Source organism: Grammomys surdaster, unplaced genomic scaffold, assembly GCF_004785775.1.
Source record: "Grammomys surdaster isolate TR1022 unplaced genomic scaffold, NIH_TR_1.0 130, whole genome shotgun sequence".
NCBI classification, from domain to species: Eukaryota; Metazoa; Chordata; class Mammalia; order Rodentia; family Muridae; genus Grammomys; species Grammomys surdaster.
In genome coordinates this window covers 9,152,064-9,180,056 of record NW_021604588.1, presented here as the reverse complement: position 1 = coordinate 9,180,056, position 27,993 = coordinate 9,152,064, and the positions used below count along the sequence as shown (strand labels likewise).

Sequence of the window (27,993 nt, the reverse complement as noted above, 5' to 3'; positions counted from 1 at the left end):
GAGAGAGAGAGAGAGAGAGAGAGAGAGAGAGAGAGAGAGAGAGATTGAAATTTGAAGGGAGATACTCTGGCATCGAAACAATGTTCCTCCTAGTGGCATTGAGTTACTAAACAAAATCCCCAGTTCCAGATGTGGGATACTTCCTCATGTGTTATTGGTCAAGAAGAAAGACCACAGAGGCCTCCAAAACAATATATGCTCCATAATTACTGTTGGTTGTCCACAAGAACCAGATGAGAAGACCTTACTGCTGAAGACAAAACAGACTTTGGTTACAAGATATAGAGAAGTGAAAGTCGTGATTGAACTGGGAATAATCTGTCTGCTGGTTAGCCTTCGAAGTGCCAGAAGGTTCTATGATGGCTGCTGGGAGAGAAAACTGAGTTGAACTCTATCAGCTACAACACCAACCTCCCAGGCAAGACATGTCCACTTGTGCAACTGCGACATGACTATTATGGGGGTAACCAATACTTTCTTCTTAGACTGTAAACTCAGTCAGAAACCCACGCCTGGAAGGGTTATAGGCCCTGTGAAAATCTGACTACTCCTGTTCGGTTAAATTTCTGTAGCATCAAACTGCCTTCTAAGTAGCTACATTATACACATAGGTAAATGCTACTCTTAACCCCTATAAGTGAAGTACTTCTAGTACTCACAAAAAATCCTCAAGATGAAATGGGTTGTCTTTCAAAGAACAAATGGAGACCCACTAGCAACAAAACACTGTCATTCTTTTTGTTAGTCATTCTGTAATGACTTTTCATAAAGAATTTTTTACAGGCTAGAGGGACACCTCAGTCTTTAAAGGCTAAGGGTCACTATCAAAACTGCAAGAAATTTTAATGCTTTATCTGTATCCTGAAAATCTGAGTGAAGTCAAATTCAAAATTAATGGACTAATAAATTTGATGGAGGAGATTTCAAGACAGCATAATATTCAGGCTGAGCAATCTTTCTGCTGGATTCGTTTAACTGGGTCTTTTAAAGCTAAAAGAAAAGATGTAAAAAACATGGGTTTGGCCAGAAAGTACAATTAAAGCTTAAGATAAAAAAAGGCTGTAGGTGTTACAGAGGGTACCACCATTTTAAAATGTGAAGTAGTTTTCAGTCAGACAACAGAGCAGTAGGAAAGGAGCTTGTGGAGAATTGCACCAAGGTTCCAGAGAAAGTCTTTGAGGAAAGGCACCGTGTCCATGTGTTGGATTTCCTACAGGAAGCCCCTATGAGGCTCACATAAGAAGTTATGAGTATGAAGTTGAAATGGAGACCCTTAGGGTGGTGGAGATAACAGGAATGCTACAGGTACATGTCTCACATACATACATACATACATACATACATACATACATACATCTCCCATACACAGCCTAACCATCATCATTTTCTAGGCTATTCTTAGTGTATGTAAGTTTTGTCTATGGTCCATTATGAGTTTTACATTGCTGGCATGCTGGCATGCACAAAGGTTCTGATTCTGAAGCACTGCAGATCTCAGATGTTCTTTTAATCCCATGCTACTTCCAGCTAATTTCCACAGAAAAGAGCTAATGTTCTAACTTCATTTCAGTGTTTGCTGTTTTCTACAGTATTTCAACACATGAAAGAAAACACCAAGAATAAATGTTTCTACATTGTAAATTGCCATTATGTATTTTAAACATTGAAAGGATACGTGTTTCCTTGATTATGACATCTCTTGTGGCCTGATGGAAAACCATCTGGTAGAAGACATAAATTATCTGACACACAAATTCATCATCTTCTTGTTGAGCTGAAAGGAAAGAGAAATGTGCATGACAGAATTGTCTATTCACACACTGAACTGAAAGCATTGGAAACACTGGAGTGATGGTGACAGATAAACAAATAACAACACGTGATTTATCCACCCTCATTCACATGGAAAACCATTTTTTTAAATAATGCCATCTAAAGTCCTATGTCGTTATTAGACATTGGACTATTGGGGTTGAATATGGCTTAGTGGTAAAGCAGTCACTTAGCATGCATGACAACCTGGGTTCGACCTCCAGAAGCACAGGAAAAGTGGACTAATATAAAAAGATATTTTGTTGAATAATAGTCACAAAGATTAACTTTACATATATTGGCATAAAAGAGGTATTTTTAGCTTCAATTCAATTGTTATAATAAAATGCTATTATAGAGGCTAACTATAGATATATTTTATGCTAATAATTCTGACTATTAATACTTAATATTGTAAACTTGTAATTTAATATAATTTCTTATGGAAACCTAATTGAAATGTGATTTATTGATATAGTAATTTTGCTATCAACTCTTGGCAACAGTAAACATACCCAATGAAATATGTTAAAAACATATTTCCCAGTTAATATAGCATCTAACTAGCCATGTGAACTAAACTGTGGGACTCGAAGTTTAACCTGCCTTAAATGACTTCCATCACTAATTTCCTAAACTACCCAGGCTATTCTTTTCCAAGTTTCCTCTAAGGTTTTAAACATTGAAAATATGTGTAATTATGTTTTTCCCTATATAGTTCTTAAAACAATTATACGCATATCTCCTGGGAGTAAAGTAAGCTCACATTAGAGAGTAAACACAGTAAAACTCTGAGCCAGCTGTTAACTCACTTTAAATATCTCCGCTCTCTCAGTCAAACTACAGCACAACACTGGAGGACTTGGGCCATTTCCTAACTCTGCCCACTTCCTGCAGCCTCACTAGCTTGTCATCTTCTGCCCACTGCCTTCATTTCCACCAACCCACAACTGCCTAGTTTCTCTTAATTCTATTCTGAAAATTTCTGGCTGTAAGGAGGGTACATGAAAGTAAATACATACCTACTACACCTCTGAGATGGAATACTTTAAAATATGACTATATTGTTAGATGATCTTTTAAAAATATCAAATTACAAAGCAAATTTTAAAAATCTCAAACAAAAAAATACTCAAAAGACTTATACAGGTAATCATTTTATTGGCCATACCTGACTTAAATGGCCAATAACTACAAAGTAGAGTTCAATTTCATTAACTATGGAGAAATTTAAATTAATACCACAAGGAGATGCTGGTAGGAAGGCTGCAATTAATGGACTCCCTGTGCCCAGAGTGGTGGTGACAAAGAACAGCTTTCCCTGACTTGCTCTGGTGACTGGCCTGAAAACTGGCACAAGTGCACTGGGAACCAATTGGGTACTATTTCCCGAATCACAGTGCCAGCTCTCTGACTCAGCACTTCTACTCTTAGAGACACATCTAATGCAAATAAGCACCTATGCTAATGACCAAAGGAAAGGTTTTAAACACATTATTTATAATAATCACCATTCCCAATGCTCCATAACACAAAACTCATTAATGGTACAAAAGATAGGAATATATCTATAATATAATACCATATACAATGATGAAAAACAGCAAGTCTCTATGTAACATAGATGGAGCTCATGAAGACATAACAGGATATGGTCAGCCAGAGTTCACTTACACAGTTAAAACCCAAGCGAAGCCAACTTATCAGTGATATAAGTCAATACCAAAATAATGTTTTCTCTGATATGGATCCTAGCTTGAACTCTTGTGTGTAACCTGCACCACAAATGGATGCCAGGAATATTGTACACACATACTGCTGTAGCTAATTCAACTTAAATTAAATTGAAAATTCAAGTTCTTACTCCTAACAACCACATTTCAAGTGTTCAATGGTCACAATGGCAGATATATGATATTTACTTTCCTGTCAAGTTCACAGGAAAGTATCCTATACATCTAGAAGAGAATATGATGTTTAGAATCAGTTCTCAAGTTAGCATTCTTACCTAGAAGTGAAGATATAAAAAGCAAGGATTGCACAATAGAGAAACCTAGCTCAAGCCAAGATAAAGCTAGACAGAAAGAAATGACTCAGTGCTGCTTGCTGGAGTTGGTTAAAGGAGGGAAGAGCACAGGACGTTAGTCCAGAACTGCTTTACAGTGACAGTCCTAATGGCAGCATCAAGTTCTTTCATATTATTCTATCCAATCCAACTCATCAGCTTATTTTAGTTTATTTTTTTCTAACTACATAATTTAGTTAATCCTATGATTAATGAAAGAAAACAAATATTACATAACTTCAGACTGTATTTTATATCTTAAAATTATAAAAAAAGTATCCTGTATGCTTTGGCATGGAAATGAGAGTTACCATTCAGCAGTTCGATGAGTGCTGGGATTATCCCAGATTTAGCTAGTAGTGCAGCACAAGAGTCATCCATAGATACTGTTCCAATCATTATAACCACTTCTAAAACCAGGTCATCTTCTGCGGCCCCTGGAAAATCAAGCATGGAAGGTTGTTGTTCACGTGCCCTGAGCAAAACCATTTGTTCTGTCAAACATGAGTGCACAGAAAAAAATATTGAAAGATGTCCAATCCATCCCTATGGGTCTACGAGTCTTAGACATGCTTATAAATGTTGTTTTTTCTTTTCCATTTTTTTTTATCCATGACAGCCTACTGAACTGGTGAGACAATAGAAAGGTGTAAATATATATTTGAAAATACAACTGAAAGATAATGAAAGCAGACAATAAAAGAGTCTCGTCAATGTTTCAAAGAACCTTATGTTTGTGTTTCCACATCTGTAAGTATACATGGGAGGCACTTGTTAATAAAAATATAGTAAACATAGAAAAGTAAACAGGAGAGGAAAACTGATGTTAAGAAATAACTGTTAGGACAAATAAGAATTTACAGAAAATAGGGGGCTTGCAAATAGTCCTTCTCAAAACAAAGCTGTCAGAAGAGCATACTACCCATGACAGCGGACTCACACAATGCTGTGCTAGCAGCTCTATCTAAAACCTAGAGCTTATGCAAAGCTCTACAGCGAGCACAGACCTGGCTTCAGTTTATCTTTGAGGAATGGAACCAGCTTATACTCCTTCAGAACCAGTTCCCAGTCTAGATCTGGGATTGTCAGATTTGCCAGCGTTCCCAAACACTCAATTACGAACTCCTCCTCTTCATCACTGGAGATCTGGGCTGCAAGGTCCCCAACATAATCCTGTGGACAGAGGAATTTCAGTGGAGTTAGGATCTAAAGAGAGGAGCCAAACTGATAATTCAACCCACTGGTAAACAAACAAACAAAGAAAAGAAAGAAAAGCAAACCAAAGACATTGTTCTCCATGTAATTGAGTTAACTCACTAAGGTCTGATGATAAGCTCCATGGAGTCCATTCTCCTTGCCGCGCCGCCCCCCGCCCCCCCGCCCTCCCGCCCTCCCTCCCTCCCTCTCTCCACCTCTCCCTCCCTCCCTCCCTTCCTTCTTTCCACCATGCTGAAATAAGTGATGGTGGTAATTGTGTACAGAGGTGCACAGATAAGGAAAGAAGGGCTATTTTCTGCTCTGTGGTCCAAAGCTGTAGACCCCAGACTCAGGAAGACTCGTTCTCAAGTCATAACTCCATCATGTACTGGCTGTGAACCTTAAGGATATTTCAATTTCCAAAAACAGGCTTTTATTTTAAGAAGGATTTGTGGCCCCATGAGGAGAGCAACAATACCAACCAACCACAGCTCCCAGGGTCTAAACCACCAGCCTGGGAGCACTTATGGAGGGATCCAGGGCCTTAGCTGAATATATAAGAGTGAAGGGCCCTGCTGGGCACAGGTGGAAGATGAGATCCTTGACCTCATGAAGGCTGGACGCCCCAGGGGGTGGGATTTTTGGGGGTGGGGTGGTGGGAGTGGGGGGGTAGATAGAGGTTACATCCACAAAGAAGAAGGAGGAGGTGTGAGGGGATGGGGGGTGCGTGGGGGGGTGGGGGAGGGGGTAAGGGGACAACATATGAAATGTAAAAAAAAAAGAAAAAAAAAACAGTGTATCTGACACAATGTTGAAGAAATATGCACGTTTTAGTTTTGTACTTATGATAATGCCCTATTAAGCTACAAATATGTAAATAGTATTACTTGCTTAATATATTAAATCCAATAGAATCATTAAAAAAAAAAAAAAAAAAAAGAAAATAACTTAAAAGAACACACAATAGAACTATCATCTATACAGTAGCTACTTTATACATATTAGAGCTATAATTGCCATTATTTGAAAATAAATCTATTCATTTAATTTCTATTCTTCTTTCATATATTAAATCCTGACTGCAGTTTCCTCTTCCTCTCCTCCTCCCACTTCTCCCCCCTACTTCTCCTCTCCCCTGATTTACCTCCCCTCAGAAAAGAACAGGCCTCCCAGGGACATCAACCAAACACAGCATAACAAGCTACAATAAGACCAGGCACATACCATCACATCAAAGCTGGGCAAGGCAGCTCAGAAGGAGAAAAGGGGTTCCAAGTGTAGGCAAGAGATGCAGGGACAGCCCCCACTTGAATGTTAGGATTCCCACAAGAACAGCAAGCTACTCAGCCATAACATATAGCAGAGGACCTATGTTAGACCTCCTATAGAATCCCTGATCTGTGTAAGTCCCCAGAGTGCCCGTCAGTTGATTCTGTGGGCCATGTTCTCCTGGTCTGTTCCTGACTCCTCTGGCTCCTCCAATTCCTCCATCCCCATTCTTGGCAGGACTCCCTGAGTTCAACTTAGTGTTTGAATGTTGTTCATCTGCTCTACTCAGTTGCTGGATGAAGTCTCTCTCGTCTCTTAATAATGATCCTGCTAGGCTGCCATCCTAGCACACTCTGTAGGCAAGACAAATTGTAGTTTGAAGTGTTTGTGGCGGGGTTGGTGTCCCAATCCCTCCACTTGAGGCCTTGCCTAGTTAAGACAGATGGCTGATTCAAGCTTTGTGTCCCCTATTACTAGTGTCTTGGCTAGGATTACTCTAGTAGATTCCATGGAGTCTCTATTGCACTATTTCACCTTGCCCTCGAGATGGCCCCCAATTCCAGTCTTTTCTTTCAGTATTTTCTTCCTCCCTCCCTATGAATCTGATCTCTTCTGTTCCCAACTCCACCTGTCCCATTCCACTTGCAAAATCTATTTTATTTCCCCTTCCCCAGAAGATCCTTGTGTCCCCTCTTTAAGCTCTCCTTGTTACTCAGCCTCCTTTGGTTGGATTGTTGCATGATTGTCTTTTACTTTACAGCTAATATCTACTTATAAGTGAGTACATACCATGTTTCTCTTTTTGGGTCTAGATTACCTTACTCAGGATGATATTTTCTAGCTCCATCCATTTGCCTGCATATTTCATGATGAACTTGCTTTTAATAGCTGAGTAGTATTCCGTTATGAAAATGTACCACATTTTTTGTATCCATTTCTCTGTTGAGGGACATCTAGGTTGTTTCTAGTTCCTGGCTATTATGAATAAAACTTCTATGAAAATAGTTGAGCAAGTGATCTTGTGCTAGGATGGAGTATCCTTTGGGTATATGCCTAGGAGTGGGATAGCTCTGCTTTGAGGTAGATCAATTCCCAATTTTCTGATAAACCACCATATTGACTTCTAAAGTACTTGGATGAGTTTGCACTCCCACTATCAGTGTTCCTCTTGTGCCACATTTTGCCAGCATGAGCTGTCACTTGAGTTTGATCTTAGCCATTCTGATTAGTGTAAGATAGAATCTTAAAATTGTTTTAATTTGCATTTTCCAGATGGCTATGGATGTTGAACATTTCTTTTCTTTTTTTAATTTTTTATTTTCTTTATTGGATGTTTTATTTACATTTCATATGTTATCCCCTTACCCCATCCCCCACCCAGGAACCCCCTATCCCATCACCCCTCCTCCTGCTTCTCTGCGGATGTGCCCCTACATATCCCCTCACTCACACCTCCCCACCCTCAAATTCTCACCCACTGGGGCATTCAGTCTTCATGAGACTAAGGATCTCTTCTCTCACCTATGCCTGACAAGGCCATCCTCCCTTACATATACAGCTGGAGCCATGGATCCCTCCCTAAGTGCTCCCAGGCTGGTGGTTTAGACCCTGGGAGCTCTGGTTGGTTGGTATTGTTGCTCTCCCCATGGGGTTGCAAACCCTTTCAGCTCCTTCAGTCTTCTAACTCCTCCATTGGGAACTCCATGATCAGTTCAATGGTTAACTGTGAGCATCTGCCTCTGAATATGTCACACTCTTGCAGACCTCTAAGGAGACAGCTATATCAGGCTCTTATCAGCATGCACTTCCTGACTTCCACATCAGCATCTACCTTTGGTGACTGCACATGGGATGGATACTCAGGTGGAATGGTCTCCAGACTGCCACTCCTTCAGTTTCTGTCCCTCACTTTGTCTCTATATTTGCTCTCATGAGTATTTTGTTACTCCTTCTAAGAAGGACCGAAGCACCCCTACTTGGTCTTTCTTCTTCATGAGCTTCATGTGGTCTGTGAGATGAATCTTGGATTATTTTCAAAGTTCTGGGCTAATATCCAATAATCAGTGAGTGAATACCATGTGTGTTCTTTTGTGATTGGCTTACCTCACTCAGGATAATATTTTCTAGTTCCATCCATTTACTTAAGGATTTCTCGAATTCAATGTTTTTAATAGCTGAATAATACTCCATTGTGTAAATGTACCACGTTTTTGTATCCATTCCTCTGTTGAAGGACATCTGGGTTCTTTCTAGCTTCTGGCTATTATAAGTAAGGCTGCTAAGAACATAGTGGAGCATGTGTCCTTGTTATATGTTAGAGCATCTTCTGGGTATCTGCCCAGGAGTGGTATAGCTGGGTCCTCAGGTAATACTATGTCCAATTTTCTGAGGAACTGCCAGACTGATTTCCAGAGTGGTTGCACCATCTTGCAATCCCACCAACAATGGAGGAGTGTTCCCCTTTCTCCATATCCTCGCCAGCATCTACTATCACCTGAGTTTTTAATCTTAGCCATTCTGACTGGTGTGAGATGGAATCTCAGGGTTGTTTCTTTAAGTGTGTCTAGGCCATTAGAGATTACTCTGTCAAGAATTGTTTAGGCACTGTAATTGGATCACTCAGTTTGCTAATATCTAGTTTCTTGAATTCTTTATATATTTTGAATATTAGCCCTCTGTCAGATGTGAAGTTGGTGAAGATTTTTGTTCTCCATTCAGTGGCCTTCGGTATCCTTTGCTTTACAGAAGCCATTCAGTTTCTGAGGTCTAATTTATTAATTGTTTAACTCAGTGCTGAGCTTTGGTGTTTCTGATTGGGAAGTTGGCTCCTGTGCCAATGTGTTCAAGACTATTCTGCACTTTTTCTTCTATCAGGTTCAGTGTATCTAATTTTGTGTTGGGGTCTTTGAAATACTTGAGTTTTGTACAGAGTAATAGATATGGATCTATCTGGATTCTTCTACATGCAGACATCCAGTTAGACCGGCACCATTTGTTGAAGATGCTTTCTTTTTTTTTCCATTGTGTATTTCTGGCGTCTTTATCAAGAATCAGGTGTGCATAGGTGTGAGGATTTACATTTGGGTCTTTAACTTGACTCTATTGATCAATGTGGCTATTTTTATGCCAATACCATGTGGTTTTTATAATTACAGTTCTGTAGTACAGCTTTAAATCAGGGATGGTGATACCCCCAGAAGTTCTTTCATTGTATATGGTTGTTTTTAGCTATCCTGGAGTTTTTGTTTTTCCATATGAAGTTCAGTATTGTTCTTTCAAGGTCTGTGAAGAATTGTGTTGGAATTTTACGGGGATTGTGTTGAATCTGTAGATTGCTATTGGGAGGATGGCCATTTGTTCTATATTAATCTTACTGATCCATGAACATGAGAGATCTTTCCACCTTCTGATATCTTCTTTAATTCCCTTCTTCCTTTGAGAGAGTTATCCCAAGATATTTTATATTATTTATGGCTTTGTAAAGGATGTTGTTTCCCTAATTTCTTTCTCAGTCTATTTGTAGTTTGTATAAAGGAGGGCTACTAATTTTTTTTTCATTTTCTTATATCTAGCCACTTTGCTGAAGGTGTTTATCAGCTGTAGGAGTCCTCTGGTAGAATTTTTGGGGGTCACTTATGTATACTATCATATTATCTGCAAATAACAATAGTTTACCTTCTTCCTTTATATTTGTATCCTCTAATCTCCCTTTAATTGTCTTACTGTTCTAGCTAGAACTTGAAGTACTATATTAAATAGATATATCTTAATAGGATAGCCTTGTCTGGTTCTTGATTTTAGTGAAATTGCTTTGAGTTTCTTGTCACTTAATTTGATGTTGGCTATCAGCTTGCCTTTATTACACTCAGGCATGCCCTGTGTATTACTGATCTCTCCCAAGACTCTTTGTCAGGAAGAGATGTTGGATTCTGTCAAAGGCCTTTTCTGCATCTAATGAGATAATCATGAATTTTTTTTTGTTGTTGTTTCAGTTTGTTTATGTGGTGGATTATATTGACAGATTTTTGTATGTTGAGCCATCCCTGCATCTCTAGGATGAAGCCAACTTGATCGTGGTGGGTGATCTTTTTGATGTGGGATCTGATTTGTGAGTATTTTATTGATTATTTCTGCATCAATGTTAATGAGAGAGAGTGGTATGTAATTCTCTTTCTTCTTGAATCTTTTTGTGATTTGGGTACCAGGGTGACTGTGGCCTCATAAAATAAGTGGTATCTATTGAGAAAATTGTCTACTGCTCTTGGATCCAATTTTGTGGAATACAGGTTTTGAAGTGTGACCTATGGATTCTTTGGATTTCCTTGGTGACTATTGTTCTATCCCTCTTTTCATTTGTGATTTTGCTAATTTGGATGTTCTCTCTCTTTTGGTTAGTTTGGATAAGGGTTTTGTCAATCTTGTTGATTTTCTCAAAGAACCAATTCATTGTTTCATTGATTCTTTGTATTGTTCTCTTTGTTTCTATTTTACATTTCAGCCCTAAGTTTGATTATTTCCTGTTGTCTAATCCTCTTGCATGTATGTGTTTGTTTCTTTTCATTATAGAGCTTACAGGTGTGCTGTTAAGTTGCTAGTATAATATCTCTCCAATTTCTTTATGAAAGGCCTTAGTGCTATGAACTTTCCTCTTAGCACTGCTTCTACTGTGTTCAATATGTTTGATTAGGCTGTGCATTCATTTCATTGAATTCTAGGATATCTGGGCTGGAAGTTAGGTCTCAAGTCAGAGAGAATTTATTTAATAACAAGTCTATGACTAATATACTCAACAAATATTAAGTACATGCTAAGTGTGAATAATGAATAACATTGTTACTGGGCAGAAACGTTTGGGAAAATACAAAACCTGTTTTCAGAGTGCTTTTAGACAGTTACTAACAGTATCTGGTGGCTCTCTTATGGTTATATGGCAAGCAGAGGAAGATGGAGAAGTCAAGATAGTCATGTTTTCAACTTTTGCAACTGGAGAAACTATTCAGCTCAATAAGATCTGATCATAAACCTGGGACATGGGAATGAGGATATGTTGTTTAGGTTCCCACTGTCGAAGATACGGAATTCATATGAGTTAGTGGGCATTCCCTGACAGGTGGATACATTAGGTTTTCAGGTTAGCAAACAGATAATAAAATGACCTTAATTCTGGGAAGCAGCACATAAGCAATAGTTGGAGCAACTGCTCAAAATGGGAAGGAAAGTTGCTTGGCCATTTCACAAGTCAAGAAGTCAATTTCAAGGTAGCAGACTGGGCTGGAGCATCCAGAAGGCAGTATACATACTAATGATCTCTGGATGACTAACTTTTCTGTTCTTGCTTTCTGACACTTATAATGCTGGGCCTCACATTTACTTACAGCAGCGGTGAATTTTCTGGCTATACATTGTAGAGCTTTTGAAAATAGCACGCTCAGTTGATTCTCTCCTGTATCAAGTAAATTAAAGGCTTACTGGTACAGACCAATAGAAAACTATCTTGTTTGAGTAAGACATAGCTAGGCACAGGCCCGTCTGGCTTTCTACATCTGGGTAACTGGATCTTAAATTACCTCAGAAATCCTGGATCTCATAATTTCACATTACATTGGGGATAAATGATCAGAAACCATCTTACCAATTTCAGCAGTATGCCATGTATACAGTAACTTCTTACTGTATTTAAACTGTATTTTTATGAAAAAATATGAGTCAAATTCCCTATTTTGGGCCAGTTCATGATCAGAGAATTTAAGCACTAGGGTTATCTGAATTACCTCCTTTGTCTTCTCTTTGTTTGTTTCATCTTTTTGAAGTATTTACAAATTGATGATGTGAGTTCTATAACAGGCACATGAATACAGCCTTAACTCTGGAATGAATTTTAAGTAGAATAATCATGACAGCTAATTTATTTCAGCACTCACTTGGTATCAGGAGTTTCTCAACACTTCATTACTATTACAGCCCTGAGAAAAGAGCTCTTTCTGTATTTCCCGCGTGAGGCAGTGAGCTTCAAGGTGTTAAATGACCGGCCCAAGCATCTGTGTCAGAGCTTGGGACTTTATTGTTAAGCTCTTTTGCTTTGTCCTTCAGAACTCTGGGGAACAAAGGGTGACACAGGTACCAGGAGCCACATCCTTGGTAATGCATCAGTGCCTGCCATGTTGGGCTTTTGCTTGGCACACCCATCAAGAGCAGAAGATAGCAAACCATGTCCTCTAACTATTTTCTAAAATTTTAGGAATTTTCATTTGGTTTTTGTCCTGTATTTTCATTTTTGTTTATTTATTACATTGTGTGTGTGTGTGTGTGTGTATGTGTGTGTGTGTGTGCATGCGTGCGTGCATGCCTGTGCACGCACGCTATGGAGCTATGATGGAAGTTGAAGACAACTTGCAGGAGAAAATGGACCAAACTAATACAAATATTGATATGGAAATGTGTGTATGCAAATGCATGCAGATGCCTGCAACTTAAGGAAATCAGTTTTTACACCACATGGATCTTGGGATTGAATTTAGGTTGTTAGAAGGTAATCTAATTACGTTAAGTCATTGTTGATTAGTTCAAATTAATGGGCTTTGTTGTAACACCGTCACACACATACATAAAATTCTGATCATATTCACAAGCCTCAGACCTTGCCCCTCTGCCCCCTTTGTCTTCTTAACCGGCTCTTCGAAGGGTTCTTTCTTCTTGCAAGTACTGTGGAGTGAGGTAAGCCTGGCAGACACAGACACCACAGGATCTCTCTATGGGATCCCAGCTCTGACTCTTCTCCATTACTTAACTTCATTTGTCAGTGCTGCAGAGCTAAGCACATGAAGACTCTCACAAGACAAGAGGTGTTTGGGTCTCCAGGAAACATTTGAAGAGAGCCCAGTAAGTTGTTCTCCAAATGCAGCAACTTAAAGCTATGGCCTGAGGTCTATTTTAATAGACAGAAGGCTGGAAACTACTCACAATGAACAAATTCTTCGTGGGTCCATCATGCTGGGAGATGTTTCTGATCATCTTCATCAGCAGTGGGTCCTTGAGCTTCAGAGCTCTTTTCATGAGCATTTTCAGCCCATTTCCTAAAACAGAAAAGCGGGAAGTTACACTAAGCTTAAACAGCATGTTGTTTGTGGTCCATCTAGTATGCTGCAGAATCTTTAAGGATGCAATCTGAATCAGACAAACATGTGCTGTGTAACCCAAACCACACACCATATAAACGACACATAGAATATTCTCTTTGTTCCAGAAGCTCCTCTTGGGCCCAACCTGTCAATCTTATTCTCCCCAACAACTATTTTCCCTTCATCCCTTCTTTTTCTACTATTTATCTTTTCAAGCACAGATAAGCTTTATGACTGACAGCTACATCAAGACAGGTTTAAGCGGAATACATTTTCTTATGTTTGGATTATGCTCCACAAAGGAAAAAAAGACTCTTTTGAGAAACATTATACTCCCAAGAATTTAAGACTGCAAAGCTAGAAATAAAGCGCTAAAAGACAGGATCATTCCTTATAGCACCATTTATGCTTGAAGAGACATGCAATAAGTTAACTACACAAAAGAGTAAACAGACCATAACAAAATCATAGCCAAATTATGCTTTTATTTTTAAATAAGTCTATTTTAAAAATGTTTGCTGTTATTATTATGTGTGTTTGTGTGTGTGTGCACATGATACTTGTGTGTCTGGACATGCCATGGCATGCATCCAGAGGTCAGAGAACAATTACAAAGAGTCAGATCTCTTCCTTTATTTGGTTTTGGGAGAATGAACTCAGGTCACAAGGCTGTGGGGCAAGTTCCTTTATCCACCAAGCAATCTTGCTAACTTACTTTTTAATAAAAGTATTTTATCATTTGGAATGGTATTCAAAGTATTAGTTTTAGAAGACCATTTTATAAGGCACAGAGAGAAGAAGCACATTTTATTAAGAATTTTATAGAAACATTTATACAAAAATTTATTATATCTATTTCTGATTGGTCAGAATAAAGATTGAATATTTTTTTTATTTGCTCGTCTGTATTTTTCATAATGAACATGTGCTCCTCAAATAGGTTAAAACTGTCCAGTAGGCACAAAAAATGCTAAGTCATTTTTTCAGGATCCTAAAGAAATAATAACTGTGTATTCTTATATTTCATTACCTTTCAAATAAATGTAAGCCGATTTGTGTATAAAATATTACCAAGGAGTATATCTACCAGAAAAGGACACCCTATTAGACTCATAGGAATTATAAACATACTAAAGAAACTACTTAAGAGAATTTATATTTACATGGTATCCTTTCTTACTTTTATTATTTATTCCTTATTATATGCCAATTATCATTTGTTGAAGTGGCTAACTATGAAGCTCTGTACACTGACCTTCACAGATGAGCTGGACATTTCTCTTGTTAGCAGCAAGATTAATGCAGAAAGAAATCAGCTCCAAGTCAATTCGTTCATCTGAACATTCAAACAGCATCTTCATTAACTAGCAAGAAACATGGGTTGCATTTTAATCAAAGACCAAAACAAAGCCCAGAAGCAGAATGTATTAAGAATTCTCTTTAATTATATTCTGGAAATAAGTTAATCTCTATAACAGACTCAAAGGCTTTAGCTATAAAATAAGCAAAAATGAGCAAATGGGTAGTGAGTAGCTAAATGGCAAGTATTAAATACAAATTTCCAAAGAGAGTGGAAAATTCTAGAAAATATCAAATACCACTTCAACACTTTTAAGGAATTAAAAACATTGCCTGGAAGCTGAGCAGTCCAAGTAAAGAAAATAGCTCATACAAAAGTAACAGAGCAGCAGGGAACATAGTTGCTCTGAAGAACTGATGGAAGTCAGGCACAGCTGCAGAAATGAAAGGCCAAGAAAGTAAAGCCAGATCCTATAAGGCCTGTAATGCCTAAGGCCTCTGGGCTTTATCCTAAGGATACACAGAAGTTACTAAAAGTCTCTGAGGAGGAAACGTGTCAGAAAAAAAGGACGTCAGGACAAACAATCTTTTGTGATGTACAGAGATTAGAGTCACATTTTATTTAAAATTACACAGAAAGATTATACAAAAATAAAATAAGTAGAAAACCATGTACACAGAGGAAAAGTCCAACTAAAATGATAGCTACCCAAACTAGCCATGTTGTGCAATTGGGACAGAAATAAAAGGAGTGAATACAGATATATTTATGGGGGAGAATCAAGGAAGGACCTAATAACTGAACTGAAGATGACTCCTGGGGTCTTGCACTGAGAATGACAGGGATGATGCTGCCAACATCTAGTAAGAAGACTGGAAGCTAAAGAGGGAAAATCGGACTTTTGGTTTGATGTGCTGGAGCTTAAGCTGCTGCTGAGACTCTCTCTGGTAAGCACAGACATTCAGTAGGAAGCTATAGTAGAGGCCTCAGCATATGACTTTTTTGGAGGTATAATGTTAGAAATTGTCATGTATGGAGGATTTCTAAAATTGCAGACTAGATACTGAAACCCGTGCACAGACAGAAAATGAAAAAAAGATTCAGATAGAGATGAAGAGAGGGCTTGAATAGTAACAAGGAGAAGTCAAGAAAGAAAATGTAAGGTATATATGCCAATATCTATCTATCTATCTATCTATCTATCTATCTATCTATCTATCTATCTATCTATCCGTCCATCCATTATGTGTATATACATGTGTTTCTGTGGGCATGTGTGGATGTGTGAGGAGGCAAGATGATGCACTTGAGGATCTTCCTTCAGAGGCTGTGTATCCTGCTGTCTGAGACAGTCTCCTGCTGGAGCCTGGATGTCACTCACCATGTGGCCGAGGAGCAGCCCACGCCTCCCTACCCATGCACCATCACCCACACCCTTTTCCTTTTTAAAATATGGGTTCTAGGAATCAAAGTTCGGACTTCATGATATATCTCCCCAGCTCTAAGCCAATAGCCAAAATTTAGATTTGTTATGAGAGACACTGTCCATAAAACAGGAGAAGTGAGCAAATTTGTGCCATTCAGAAAACATTCTTCTATAATGGGGAAATCAACAAGTTAAATTAGTGCATATTAAGTAAAGATATTTTTGGTAAATTAAAGTTGCTTATAACAGGTAAAATAAGACAAAAATATATATATTATAACATGTAAAATACTCTAAGATGTATAACCTAAATGTTTTCATGTTATATTTTAGGATAATACCTTTTAGGACCATATACTTTCATTAATCAGATTTATTATTTTTAATTTTTTTAAATTATGAGATTATAATTGCATTATTTCTTTCATTTCTTTTTTCCCTCCAATCCCTTCCATGTATTTTTCCCCTCAAATACTCTCTTTCGAATTCTTTCTCTTTTTTAAAATTATTGTTTCATATATATCAAAGTAAGTTTTTATTTTGGAACTCATTCTGCATACTAAGGTTTTAATTACTGTCCATGTTAGCTTAAGATATCTCCAACAAGGTCAAAATCAATAATTTTTATTCTTAGCAAAAAATAGTTTGAAAACAATGTTAAGAACACTATTCAATTCCAATTCTCATGCACAATTCTAATAACATGGTAGTAGTAATCTATGTGCAGTAACTCTCTAACAATTGAACCATTGACATGTATCATGTCCTCCCCAGAGGGCAGGTCACAAACCACAAATGTGTCACTAATGAATCTCTCAGTAAAAGATTATTAACCCTTAGTTATGTTATACTATAAAAAGACTCTACACAAAAAATAAAATGATCTTAATTTACTTGTTATATATTTAACAGATTTTCTATCAACCAATTAAAAATAAATAAATTAGCAAAAATGTAATAATATAATTTATAAATGTCATAATATAAATCAAAATGGGTTACTACTATCTTTAAAAATTTTCTAATGAAGATCTGTTTCACCGAAGCAATGCTTTAAGAAGGTAAACTATATATTGTAACAAATTAGCCTTTGAAGTATAAAAATTACCTTTGAAAAATGGGGTTATAGGTGACATGTTTATAATCTATGGATTAAAAAATATTTCCCTTGCTAAATCTCTTGTAGAAAGAATCAGGTTTTTAAAAGAATGTATAGTTTGAAAGCTTTATTACCTCATTCATAAAACTGAGAGAAAATTTAAGAATGAGTGAAATGTATCCTAATAGAAAATCATTGTTTCATAATAATAAAAACACTTCCATTTAAAACACTCAAATTTAAAACCAGCTCAATTCAAACTCCAAGAGCCTTGCTGCAGTTGTCTTTAATTTGATTGCTACCCATGGTACTTCAAACACAAAGTAATTACTGACAACTAGGAAGTATTAAAACTAGATTTGTTCTGTTTTAACTGTCTGTTTTCATCTTTTACTAATCTAACAGGAAAGTACTGAAAGGTCTTCAGCCTCTGCAATGAAGAAGCAATAGTGTTCAATCAGACAAGTCCCATATTGAGTATCAGATACCAAAGACCCAAGACTGAAATCACTGTGTCTAGACTCTCTGGCACCTGACTTCACTTATTTACCAGTGACCAGAGGCCAACCCCCACAGCTCTCTGTATTCTCATACACCTCTACCACCCCACCCCCCTACCCAAACATCTTTGAATGATTATGCCAGAACTGTGAATGCCGCAGGAATCTCTTCTGACTGGCTACTCCCTGGCTCTCCTGTTTGAAGTGATGCTCTGGTTTCTGAACTCAGCAGATAATGGCAGGAAGAGCAACGAGGGCTGTCAGAAAGGACGTTTACCAGCATTCAGCTAAAAAGAAGCATGCAGATCAAAGTAGGGCCAAACAGGACAACTGTGCTGGGAAACATGTGGATCACTCTGAGGACTCTTGCATGCTGTTCTAGGGCAAAATATTAAATAACACCATGACATCACTACCTAACCATGTGCTTTGATTGGCCATTCTATTACCAATAAATACTTTTATAAGCATCTGGATGGAATTTGCACCTATTTAAACAAAACATGCAGCTCAGAGGTCTAAATAACAATGAACTGTTAATGTGTACTTTTAACTATTATTAGACTACAACCATTAACTCCTGGTTATCCAAATGTGCTTACCTGAAACAATCCACCCACTGAGCCCATTAAGATCATAAAAAATGATGACCTGAACTCAGATTGTGAGGAATAATGACAAATAGGGGAAGAAAATGAGAACACACTGAATAATTACAGGCAATAAAGTACAAAGAAAGCAAAGTGATGCAATATTGGGTGAGATTATGAGGAGTGCTGCATGCAAGCTCGCCTACTCTGGACATTTAATATTTTCAGAAAGTGAACACTAACTACAGAGTTATCCTTAATTAAGAATATAGTCACACTAAACAGTCTCTCTGATCACTGAATAGGTAGGAATCACTGCTAAGCCATTACATTTCTGCCTTCAAAGTTACTTAGTCTCTGAAAAATTCAGGTGTAGTACTTGAAGATCTTTATTTTTAATCTTTAAATAAAAATTGATGTCAATAATTCAAAAAGAACAAACCTCACATTGCCCTGCAGACACTGCCACTATAACAGGGCTTCCTTTAATGCACAGGTCAATTGGTATGCTGTCATGAATAAGCCTCCAGCCCTACTGGAACCATAAACGCTGCCCTGACAGAAGGACATTTTCAATTTCTGAAGGAAATACTCTAATTTTGTTCTTATTTTTTATTTGCCTTCCATTATCCTTTTATTTTGCAATGAACAGTGTGGCAACAAAAGCATGCTAGCTTTTCCCTAAGTAGGTCAAAATTGGACACTGAAATAAAAGTTATAGGCTAAATGGTACTCAGGAATAAATATAATCTACAGTATCACTTGGTTTTATTAAAATATTACCTCATCCTAAACATTTTCAAGATATTTACAATATAATATGACATGCATAATCTCACAATTTCTCTAAAACTCAAAATTTCAGAAAGATAAAAAACTAAGAGAACAAATAAAATAAATACCATAAAACCCATAAATGTCAAAACTTAAATGGGTTGGTTTTGGAAGATTTGGCTCATGAAATATACATGATAAATGGTTTAAAATTCCATCATCAACATGTGTGATATCAGAACACTCTCTGCCAAGTAAACACAGAGGAAATCTATTTTTCAAAAGGATGAGACTTTGTATACATTGAATTTTAAGCTGCAATCACAACCATGTCTAAAAATCAACCTGTTAAACAGTTCTTCTTTTTTTGCTATTTACAGTTTCTTTTTATATCTGAGAACATACATCCTCCCAGAGTAGGATAACTCCAAATTCAACAGCAATGCAGTAAGTTTTCTATCCCTTCCTGGTCTGTTTATTTCTCTTTTAATGTCATGGTTTTCAAAAATATCAATCTGGGTAAAAAGTCATTCTTTGAGAGAATGCATTTTTTTTTTTGAGGGGGGTGCTTTCTTACTAATATCCTGTAGTCAATGTAGCTCAGATCCTGCAAAGCAGAAACTTCTGAAAGCCTTGGAGGCGGCTGCAGTGCGTCCCCTGTAACCTTATTTGGACATGGTTACTGTAACATGCTGCACAGTTTGATTACACGGGACGGGCTATCAGCTGATACAGGTTACCACTGTGAAGACATGTCCTATTGATATGATGTACTATGGCTTCTTTGAAGGACATTTATTTGCTACAAACATTCAATGAGTTTACTCTCTAACACAGAGTCTAAGAAACAGTCCTTTGAAATAGCATCAATTTTAAATGCATGTAAGGAAAAGGTTAAAATTCTGGGAAAACAAATTTAATTCTGACTCATTAATTCAGAATGAACAAAGGACATCAATTAGAAATAGTGGAAAAGTGTCCTGGAGTCATGGCTCAGCGGTCAAGAAATGGTGGAAAAGAAACCTGAGCCGCTTTTATTAAGGGATAAGGAGTGGTACAGTAGGAATTTCTGTAGAAAGGGGATCCAGTCTTGTTCTCAGTGTTTTCACATCCTCATGTTTATTTTAGGTATGCATATCGTCTGAATTTTCTTTTGTTATTTTAGAAAACTCTTCCATAAAAATAATGTAGTAAAATATCAACCAGTGTTGCAAGCATCCTGGTTTCATGCTATTAGAGCATCATTTACTGGTGACTAATGGACAAAGAGTCCATGAATGTAACGCCCTTGGGAGTATAATCACCAAGTCTCTAGCCTTATAAGTCTGTAGTCTTATAAGATAGAGTGAAAGTCAGTATACTTCTCAAGACCAACAGACCTAACATATGAAATATATCACAGAGCTGAGTCGTAGAAAGTCATTCCTTCAAACAGTACCATAAAAACAAAAGAATCTGGATGAGGCATTTTGCTATCATAGAATACACAGTTCTTAAAACTGTCAACTATAAACAAAATCAAAAGGCATGGGACGAACATCGAAAATATATGAAAGTTAAAACAGTACAAAATCAATCTTATTTATCAATAATATTAACATGCCACTAGAAAAGTTGAATTAAAATTTTAGAATATAGATACTAAACAAATGAAAAATGTTTCACCTTCCATAATATTCTGGAAATGCAAATATATCAAACTTTTGATTTTATATTTTATAGAAAGTTTATATTTTATGGTAACCACTTATTGATAAGGGTGAAATGGTGGCTAGAAATATAAACATCCTTTTCAGAAGGTAACTGGGTCAATATGCAAAGACTTGGGCTGTTTCTTTTTGATCTAGGTATCCTGCTGTTATGAACTGAAGCTAAAGAAAACTCAAAGAAGTGGATAAGCACTCACGACTGCAAAGATGTAGACAAGCATTCATGACTAATTTTATCATGCTACCTTCATGTGCTTATATATGTTGATGCTTTATGTGATAATCTAGAAAAATTTAAGCACATAATTTAACAGAATTTAATTGTGGTTATTAAGCACAATTATACAACTATTAGAGACAGTTTGTGGAGAATATTCAACTACATGAATACACATATGATCCATTAAGTAAATCAAGACATATATGAAGATGTTGTATGTGATGTAACCTAATATATAATTACTTTCATAATGCATAAGTGGGTGAAGTGATAGCTCAGCAGTTAAAAGCACAGGCTTCCCGTTCAGACATCCTGCACTTGATTCCCAGCACCTCAATGATGGCTTACAACTGTCTGTAACTGTAGTTCCAAGACATTGGACACCTTCTGGCCTCTGTGGGTACTGTATACATGTGGTGCACAGTCAGGGGAACCTCATACACATAAAAAAAAAAATCCCCAAACTGCAGAAGGGTACCAAGGTGTTAACTATCACTGGAATATGGCTGATGACTCTGCATTTGTTGTGACAGGCATCAAGCACTCTAGGCAAAGCACATCTAGTCACTACACTGTATGTCCAGCCCTAGTTCTGTACTTCCAGGTTTTTTTAAAAAAAATAAAAATTGTATTAGTATTATGAAGTAGTTTAAAGAATAGGAGATCTAAGAAATAAGAATGAAAATACTGATCTTTAAAGAAAGATTCAATATTTTATTTTTAAATTACGTCTCTGAGGATTCTGCACAACGTGTTTTGATCACATTCATCCACTTCCTCCAACTCTTCCAAGATCACACTCCTATCCCTACCCTCTTTGCTTTCACCCAGTTGGATTTTCACAGGTCTAACTGTGGTGCTAATATATTCTTCAGTGTGTGGACTCCCAGGGGCAGCATTATTAAAGAAAACCAACTCTCTCCATAGCAGTCATCTACTGCTAAGAGCTCCCTGGCCAAGGATAGGACTTTATCTTTACCTTCCTCTCCATAGTTACGCTGGTCTGGCTTCAGACAGCACAGGGCTTGTGTATGTATACTGTCATAACTATGAGTTCATAGATATAGGTGCCATGCTGTGTCTGAAAGACTCTGCATCAACCTAGCCACCCACTGCTTATGACTATTACAGTCTTCTTACATATGATCCTCTCTTCCAAAATGATACCTGAGCCCTGCGGAGAGATATCTAATTTAGAGATGAGCATATTTCTCAAATGTTTTCCTCACTTCAGCCTCTTACCTGTGGTATGCAGTCAGTATATGCAAACATTGACTTAAAGCGGTCATCCATGCTTATATGGTAAAGCACACACATTGCTATTTGTTTGTAGTTTTCATTGCCTGGGAACAGAATAAACAAATCACAGAGATAAATGATAGATAACATAAACACACACACACACACACACACACACACAGTGAAGTTATATACTTTTAAACTGCTAAATCAAATATTTATATAACCTTAATTAGGAAAACATGTCGAGCTCACTATTTTAAACCTGAATTTTGAATCACTCTTATATTAACTATGAAGCTTCAAGACAGATGTCCGTTTGATATATTTTTGGGGAGAATAATTTAATTCCTAAAAAATTTATTGTCCTCAGTAACCTAGAATGAAGCAGATTGGATCATTGACCTCCCCTCTCTTAGAACTGCATCAAAATATAAATGAATACAGTTGATTTGCAGTGGTTATGTATATAATATCATAAGCAAACATATTTGAGTTCTAAGCAATGAAACCTGGAATGTCACTGAATTGCTGAAACAAGAACGGCATCAGGAACATAAGAAATAAAACATCACCAGAATCTACTACAAACTAAAAATTCTTTGTAGTCTGAGGATTGTCCCTAGAGTTCTGAGGTAACACTGTTCTAGGCTAGAGATTGTCCCTGGAATTCTGAGGTAATATTGCTCTAGGCTAGGGATTTCACTCAGTGTAGAGGGCTTGACCAGCATCTGTAAGTGCTTCAGTTTGATCCCAAGATTAGTATATACAACAAGGTAATTAATTAATAACAATAGTGACTAACAATTACCACATATTGAGCATCTACCACGCAAAGGAGCCATACATTAGACACAGCACAGCACTGAACCTTCAGAAAAATCTTCAAATAGATCTTATCACCCTTCAGATAAGGAACCTTAAGCTTAGAGAAAGTACGTACTTGTCATACAGCTTTGAAAAAGTTGGGCAGAAATTTATGCACAGGCCTGTTTGCTCTCAAAATCTCTTCCCAGTTCTAGTGGTCTTACAGATTCTTATGTCATAGGGAGGAACATTTTGCTGCATAAGATATTATTATCAGGTGTCAAGAACTTTAAACATTATTAGATGATAATGTACATTTTTCAAGCAAAATTATTTTAAATTGGGACAACATATCTTTTAAAATCGGTTGATTTTGGCAGTTCTGACAAGGTTATGTATAACACCAGCTATTCCAAGTTGTGGCAGGAAGATCTCAAATTCAATGTCTGGCCTATGTCATGAGTTCAAGGCCAGCCTGGCAATTTCGTAAGAATCTGTCCCAATGTAAACAAACAAACTAAAAAAATAAGACTGAAAGTTTAGTTTCTTGTTCAAGTGCTTGCTTAGCATGTGTACAAACCCCAGGCCAATTTCTAGTTCTGCTTAGGCATATTGTTTATATCAGCAATGAAAATCACTCCTCTGGATAAAACAGATTAATACATACTATATGTTTCACATATGAAAAGACAAGTACTTTTACAGTAAATAAAATTATGGATTAATAATTCAGTCATTTAGAATAGAATATATATGGAAAAAGTATTTTATATATGAAATAATATTTATTTTTTTCTTTATAATATTATAAATCAATATCTGACTTCAGGAGAGAGTATAGTTTGTATTATTTGTTGTTGTTGCTGTTGTTTTGAGATAGAGTCTCTTTTGTAGCCCTGGATGTCCTGGAACTCACTATGTAGCTGGCTGGCCTCAAGCTCACAGAGATCCATCTGCCTCTACCTCCTAGTGCTGGGGTTAAAGGTGTGCCACCACAACAGGTCAGTTTGATTTATTTTATGGTAGATTTCAGGTCTCTTACTTGAAAACGAGAAAAGCTGAAGGAGACCTTGAGAGAGATGTGGTATATGCAGACCGTCATCTTAAATATAAAGGAATAATAAAAGATTAAGTAATTTTAAGATGGAGGCCAGTAAGCCAGCAGCTGTACAAAACATGTATTTATTATATCTGTTATTTGAGGACATGAATTTTATTTGGAGCAAAGTATGGTGTAAAATATGTGACACTCTAAAAATAAAGTGTTGCTGATGTCAACATTTTGAGATCAGAGCAATCTACAATTCATAGATTTTAATAATCATATTTTTTATATTGACATTTAATCATGTTTACCTGCCACAAAAAACATGTTTACATAGATTTTATGGTATATGTATGAAAAGGAAAAATGTTTTCAATTTTATTTTCTAAGAAGGCAGGCATCTTTATATTTGGTTAGATTATACTTGTCCAATCGCTCCCTTCCCCATTGGGACTAAGACACTACACCACCTTGGGTCTTGGAGATTCTCGTACTCTAAAGGCCACCATCTTCTTGTTCTTCCAGTCATCCTCTACAGGAATCATGGGCTAGACAGTATGATTTTCTCATCAGGATTCATGAGCCGTAAACCCACCTAACCCACTATACTACTACACTATGCACGGCTGGCCTTCTAAACGAGCACTCCTTTAAGAACTATTTATAGCAACTTTCCCTAATGGCATCCCAAGAAAAAACAGGCTGCCAGCCATTGGTATGTGGGCATTGGTAAGGGCTCTGTGCGTTTTGAGCAGAGCAGTGGACAGATGGACTATTTTGATTAGTACGTCTTAATAACTGATGTGAATTAGTCAAATCTGTTCAACAATAAGGGCAGGGTTGAAAAAGAAACAGCCCAATCATTACGATTCCTTCGGTATTTATGGAAATAAACATGAATCACGATGAACTCACTGGCTATTAAATGCAGAGGTCTAAGCACTTTGATAGGATTTCCACAGGACTTCACCGTTAACTAGCTGGGTCATTATTCGAATGTGTTACTGAATTATCTTAGCATTTGTGCAGCCGTTCTCCCCAAAATTGGTCATTCCCAGCTGAGGGCAGTTAATACCTTAACAAACTGGTCATTAACTCCAATAACTGATTTTGTGGGAATTATTGCACTTATAAAGTACATTTAAGAATTTATATGAAGTATTGCCCCCCTTTTCTTTTTAGAAAAATTTACAGCTGTAGTTCAGCTGGAGCAGCTAAAGCAGGAAGAAAATCAGTTTTCTGAGCTGCTCTTATACTCAGTTTTATGCCAAGCAAGAGGCAAAACACATGCTGATCGGTTCTGAGTTTTAAAATGTCCTCATTTCTTTCATCTCTGAAGTGATCAGGAGAAACGTCACTCAGCCACTAATTTGGTAAGACACTGGAGATTTTCCATTTACAGATCACTCAAACAGAAATGTGAATTTTGAACATTAGAATATAAAATCAAATTTCTCCCCGTTACATTCCCAGTTCAACAGTAGAGCACAGTGAAAACCCACAAGATGAGCCACATTATTAGCCTGATTCTCCTTCCCTTCTACACCCCATGTCCTCTTGAAGTACAACACTCCGCTACTAGAACAGCGCAGCACTGAGGTGACACATCACCCTGAGAACGCTCTATGAATATAGCACGCTGCAACTATTATCATGTCTAAGTCTAATACAGCATTAGAGCTCTTGATGCCGATTAATAATATAATATGAAGAATATGGCTCAGGCTAAACCAACCTCTCAAAAGTTATCTGCAGCAATTATTGAATACAAATATCTTCTATATCAAAATATACTAAAATGAATTTAAGATTATTATTGAAAATTATTTTTTCTGGTGGTAGGGACTGAAACTAGAGCCTCAGGCTTGCTTGATAAGCACGTTACCAACAAGCCACATCTTCAGTCCCAGAACATCCTTAATAGATACTTCCATATAACTTTATGCTTAGTTTATTACAGCAAATATATATGAATTACTATTACATAGGTTACAATGGAATTTGGACAAACAAATTTTTAAGACTGCAATTTTACTGGGTAATCTTTGTTTTATAATAGACTTAATGACAGCAGCTAGATGAGGAACTGAACTGATCAAGACAACAATTCTAAAGCAAGAGTTAAGTGGGAAAACTGAAAGCATCTACAGGTTTTATGGTCAAACCATAAAAAAAAAAAAGTTTAACATAAAAAATTTTTTATGTTAAAAAATAAAGTTTAACATATCAAAATTAGAAATAAAATTGGTAAATCTACCATTATGCTAAACATTAATTTAAGCTAATTTACAATAATGATTCCAAGGACTCTAATATTCAAAAAGTACTCTAATCTTAAAAACAGACAAATTTTCATTCTTTTAAATTTGTTCAACTAGTTATTTTCAACCTGTCTTCAATTAGTTTATTACCTTGTTTGCAATTTTTAATATATTCAGAGAATACTGTAGCAACTTGTTTGTAATAAACCTTAGTATCTGGCCAACTTCAGATATAAATGATAAAGACCAAAATAAATCCCTTAACGAGAACCGCTTTCTAGTTCAGAGTTGAAACTATCCACTTAATGTGCTAAATTTCACCACGTAGCATGGAGACACCCCAGGCAATATTCACACACACAGTATTGGAACCAGCTGGTGATAGAAGAATCTTAAGAGAAAAAAAAGGCTCCTTGATTTAATTGGGAAAACAGGAGGAAGCATAAATTTTACTGCCATTAATAACTTTAAGCATCTTGATATGGTTGTACCTCAGCCTGACGGAGACATGTGCTTTCTGTTAAACTGTTTGCCACATCTGACCCTATTGTTTGCTCACTTGATCAGGTAAGAAAGTGTAGGTTTATTTACAGGATAAATGGGGCCTATTCAAATTAAACAATGCAGTCGTCTATGAGAAGCTGCTTTTTGAAGCAGATGTGTGAAACTTCCTAACAGTTTGGTAATAACCAGGCAAAACCAACTTACTCTTTTTAAAAGAATGAACTTATTTTCCTAAAGAAAAATATCATAAGAGCAAACAAATTTCAAATAACTGGATGGGAAAACATTAATCTGACCATCCCTAGTCTTTAATAAATCTAAAAAGCCTACTTCCAAAGCACTTTTGCTCTTTTACAAAATAGATACATTTTATTCATTTATGATGCTGTTGGTAAACTGAAAATTAAAGACACACACACACACACACACACACACACACACACACACACACCCTGTATAAATTAAACCTGGTAGGAGAACTTCAAAGATGGTTGGAATATAACTTTGTCAGCTTTTTTAAGGCTGTATGGCAGAATGGTCATAAGAAATAACCTTTAATATATATATGGTCAAAGTTTATAGTACAACGATACCTTCTGGTGATTTCCAACAATAAGTGAAATCAGATTTGTCTAAACCAGAAAAATCAAACATTTATCACTTAACTCTTGAGCTGGATGAACTCCCTACCTGCTGATGCAATCTTTCTACAGCACAATAAAATGACCTGAAACACAGACTGCCTGATGCACTCTAGGCAAAGGTAAATCTCCTCAAGGCCACAGTGTCAGTTAGGAACCCCTGGAAGTACCATGTCTGCCAGCGAAGACTATGTCCTAACAGCACTCTCACTGAGGTCATATAACAGGTTCCGTGTAAGCTTAGGAACCTAGAGAGCCCAATAAGGTTAGTTCATGCATAGTGGCTACACACTTTAAGCTGCAAAACTAAGATTTGTGCAGATAGAAGTTTGAATCAAGGTTTAAATTACGGAGAAAAGGGAGAGAGAGAGAGAGAGAGAGAGAGAGAGAGAGAGAGAGAGAGAGAGAGAGAGAGAG

The 27,993-nt window shown here is 36.9% G+C and overlaps 1 protein-coding gene across 1 annotated transcript in view; it reads right to left on the bottom strand.

Annotated features, from left to right (window-relative positions):
• Positions 1-27,993, bottom strand: part of Kifap3 (kinesin associated protein 3) — a 120,907-nt gene that overhangs the window by 46,143 nt on the left and 46,771 nt on the right. The window contains exons 11-16 of the mRNA XM_028758817.1: positions 22,322-22,422; positions 14,717-14,825; positions 13,304-13,416; positions 4,885-5,050; positions 4,189-4,314; positions 1,676-1,774 (exon numbers count right to left, since the gene is read on the bottom strand). Coding sequence (XP_028614650.1) covers positions 1,676-1,774; positions 4,189-4,314; positions 4,885-5,050; positions 13,304-13,416; positions 14,717-14,825; positions 22,322-22,422 — 714 coding nt within the window. The remainder of the gene's footprint in view (positions 1-1,675; positions 1,775-4,188; positions 4,315-4,884; positions 5,051-13,303; positions 13,417-14,716; positions 14,826-22,321; positions 22,423-27,993) is intronic.